The sequence below is a fragment of the Myotis brandtii genome, unplaced genomic scaffold (genome assembly GCF_000412655.1).
Source record: "Myotis brandtii unplaced genomic scaffold, ASM41265v1 scaffold1581, whole genome shotgun sequence".
Lineage (NCBI taxonomy): Eukaryota > Metazoa > Chordata > Mammalia > Chiroptera > Vespertilionidae > Myotis > Myotis brandtii.
Genome location: NW_005355759.1, coordinates 235,782 through 239,755, shown reverse-complemented (window position 1 = coordinate 239,755; position 3,974 = coordinate 235,782). Strand labels below are relative to the sequence as shown.

The 3,974-nt window shown below is 40.3% G+C and overlaps 1 protein-coding gene across 1 annotated transcript in view; it reads left to right on the top strand.

Moving 5' to 3' along the window:
• The window catches only part of LOC102243994 (uracil phosphoribosyltransferase homolog), a 22,661-nt gene that overhangs the window by 5,534 nt on the left and 13,153 nt on the right, over positions 1–3,974 (top strand). Inside the window, exon 4 of the mRNA XM_014536262.1 lies at positions 496–538. Within this exon, the coding sequence (XP_014391748.1) occupies positions 496–538 (43 nt within the window). The remainder of the gene's footprint in view (positions 1–495; positions 539–3,974) is intronic.

Genomic DNA, 3,974 nt, shown 5'->3' with positions numbered 1-3,974 from the left:
TTTTTTTTATTCTGGGCCAGCTTTAGCTCTGAGGCTCCAGCTCTTAGGCCTCCGCTGCTGAAAGTAGGTATCTGGTTTGTTTCGGTTCGAAACAATGTATAACTCCAGCTCTGACTCCAGCTCTGAGATCCCAGCTCGCTGAAAGCTGGTTTCTGGGGTTTTTTTTAGCTTCTATGTTTGTTACAATGTTCAAACTGCAGGCTCAGAGGCCTGCAAGGCAGGCGGGGAACGTTGGTTTCCTCCGTCACTGAAGGAAGCAAGCCTCATGTTAGTTTCAAGCTGCCTGGCTGCCGGCCGCCATCTTGGCTGTCAGTTAATTTGCATATCTCCCTGATTAGCCAATGGGAAGGGTAGCGGTTGTACGCCAATTACCATGTTTCTCTTTTATTAGTGTAGATAGGTCATAATATCAGTGTTATTAAATGTAATGAGTAATATTTTACCTTAAAGCTCTAATCTAGACTAAAACTTGCACTACTTTTTTTTTTTTTTTAGGACAGCAAGTAGAGGGGACTTCATGTTTTCTGCAGATCGTTTGGTAGGTGGAAGTTTTCCATTTTCATTTTATTGTTCGTCTTAGTGATATAACCATAGTAGGCCAAAGGTTTTTTTTAAATTATTATTTAGAGCATTCTGGGTGTGAGAGATTGTACCAAGTAACCACCATCTTGCTAGACTTCTGAAGTATTGTTTCTACTGTTGCATTAAAACTCTGTCTCGGTCCCTTTCACCTCAAAGCATTTTCCATAAACTCATTTTCTATAGCTCTCAGGTACTCCTACCTCTCAAATTGATCTTGGTAACCTTGTCATAAGTAACCCTTAAATGCCTCATTTTAGGGCAGTAAAGTGAAGTACATTTAAAGAAAACCAAAGATGTAAGGAGACCTAGTAGTTAGTTACCCTGTGATATCCATCTAATGCACAAAAATTAATAATTCTCCTGTAGTTTACACAGGAGGAATTTATTTAGCCTCTTCTTTTCTGTACTATCCTTGCATGTGAAATATTGAGTTGGACTATCTACAATTTCCTCAAGGACTTTCTGTGAAGGGTTGACCAAGTTCAATTCTGTTTAGCTAGTGTGATCTGAGAGGATCTCTGACCAGATTGTGTTGTCTTCAGGGTAAATACTGTGTTTCCCTCTTATGTTTATATCTAAGTATTCTCAGTGCTTACAATGAGGTTGACACATTTTCTGCTGTGGTTATTAATATTCAGCCATTCCTGAAATATATATATTGAACTCCTGTAAGTCAGGCACTGTGCTAGGCTGTGTTGCTGGGGCAGAAGATAGAGTAGTAAAGAATACAAGGCTTCTCTCTAGCTAGTCTTCAGTTGGTTTTTCAGGATGATTTTTCTATATTTTAGTTGTAATTCCAGTTTGGTCCTGGGAGGTCAGTGTAGCTTCCACTTAATTCTATACCATCTTGGAATCTCCCAGCAGTAAAGAATACAGACACATGGTCCCTGCTCTCATAGAGTTTACAATCTAAATATTATTGGCAGTATTGCATTTGGGAAAGAGAGAAAAGTAGTTTATTAATTTTCATTTACATTTTTCCTAGGAAAATCTTTATTTCAAAAGAGTATAGACAACTGTTCTACTTTTGGCTTTAAATATTCTTAGTTCAGAGGCAAATTCTGTTTACAATTATTTGAGTTTGTAAGGGCAGTAATAACCTTTGGATTTCATCGAGATAAATGTAATTGACGTTTCTGGAGTAATAGGTCATTATGTCATTATGCTTTTATCAAACTAAAGGAACAGGTTCAAGGAGGAAGGAACTTGTGTCAGTGGCTGCTGTGGGGAAAACAGAGGTCCTGGTATTCATTGGTAGAAAATGGTTCCTCTTTCCTTTCTTTGGTTCCTTCTTTTCTTTTCTTTTCTTTTCTTTTCTTTTCTTTTCTTTTCTTTTCTTATTTTTCTCCTTTCCTTATGTCCTTTTTCTACAGAAAATAGGAGTTAAGTTTGTGGTTATTGTAAAATACTTACCAGGAAACATATGAAAACATGCTCAAAGTCACTAATCATCAGAGAGATGCAAATCAAAATGACAATGAGGTACCATCTCACACCTGTCAGAATGGCTATCATCAACAAAGCAACAAACGACAAGTGCTGGTGAGGATGTGGAGAAAAAAGAACCCTTGTGCACTGCTGGTGGGAATGCAGACTGATGCAGCCACTGTGGAGAACAGTATGGAGTTTCCTCAAAAACTAAAAATGGAACTCCCATTTGATCCAGTGATCCCACTTCTAGGAATATATCCCAAGAAATCAGAAACACCAATCAGAAAGGATATATACACCCCTGTGTTCATAGCAGCACAATTTACAATAGCTAAGATTTGGAAACAGCCTAAATGCCCATCAGCAGATGAGTGGATTAGAAAACTGTGGTACATCTACACAATGGAATACTACGCTGCTATAAAAAAAAAGGAATTCTTACCATTTGCAACAGCATGGATGGAACTGGAGAGCATTGTGCTAAGTGAAATAAGCCAGTCAGAGAAAGATAAATATCATATGATCTGACTCATATGTGGTATATAAAGAACATCATAAACTTATGAACAAAAATAGATCCAGAGACAGAGAAGCATTGAACAGACCATCCAACCTCAGAGGGAACGGGGGGCGGGGTGAGAGATCAACCAAAGGACTTGTATGCATGCATATAAGCATAACTCATGGACAGAAACACTAGGGTGTGAGGGCATGTGCCAGGGGGAGAGGGAGGCGGGGGGAGGTCAATGAGGGAAAAAGGAGACATATGTACTACTATTTGTAATATTTTAAACAATAAATAACTACTTAGCTGAAAGAGCAGCCATTATATCTTAATCGAATGAGATAACAAGGACCAAAGGCATAACTCACCTGAGTGGATGATAGTTGGGGCCTCTCCGGTCTCTGCAGATAATTGTATAGGTTGTGATATTGGGAGGTGTGGGGTAGAGCGTTTGTGTGGTTGTGGTAAGGAATGAAGTTGTTTAGGTTTCTAGTGTTGAATATTTCTAGTACACTGTCTCTTCTAGGACAAGGATCCCATTATAGTTTACATTAATTATATCCTGAATTTATCAGGATTGGCTTCCCTAGCACTCAGATCTTAAGTTCTTTATATTTTAGTCACCCTTCTTCTGGTTTGATATTCTTCTATAAGACTTGGACACACGAATTTCTGTCCCAGAGTTGCAGGAGAGGTAAGACTCTTGGTTCACAACCTTCCTAATGCCACGACCCTTTAATACAGTTCCTCATGTTGTGGTGACCCCCAACCATAAAATTATTTTCGTTGCTACTTCATAACTGTAATTTTGCTACTGTTATGAATCGTAATGTAAATATCTGATATGCAGGATGTATTTTCATTGTTCGCGACCCACAGGTTGAGAACCGCTGTTTTAGAGGAATGTTACTAGGAGGAGATCTAGGCTCATCAAAGAAAAGGATCCTCTTCTTCCCTTGCAATCTATCTATATAAAAGGCTAATATGCTAAGTGTCCTTCCCACCTTCTGAATGGTCGCTATGGCACGCACTCACCACCAGGGGGCAAATGCTCAATACAGGAGCTGCCATTATGCACACTTGCCATTTACAGAGAAATGGCAGTGTGGACTTGGCCCACAAAGCAACACTCAGCTTCCCCCAAGTCGGACACAGGCCCCGCCACCACCCCGGAGCGACACCCCACCAAATCACAGCTGAAGCTGCTGCTGAGACCCCATGGCCAGCCTGGAAATGGTAGCTGTGGGCAGCGGGTAATAACATCACATAGCAACACCAGGCTTCCTCTCCCTAGAGACTAGCCCCCTTGCTATTTCTCCACCCCAGGAACATGACTTGCTTTATAGCCAGGTGCAAACACTTTACACTATAACCAAATGTCTATGAAGCGTTTTCCCATGCCTCATCTCATTTGATCCTCACAGAAGTCCTGGAGTAGGTAGATAGGAGACTCGGT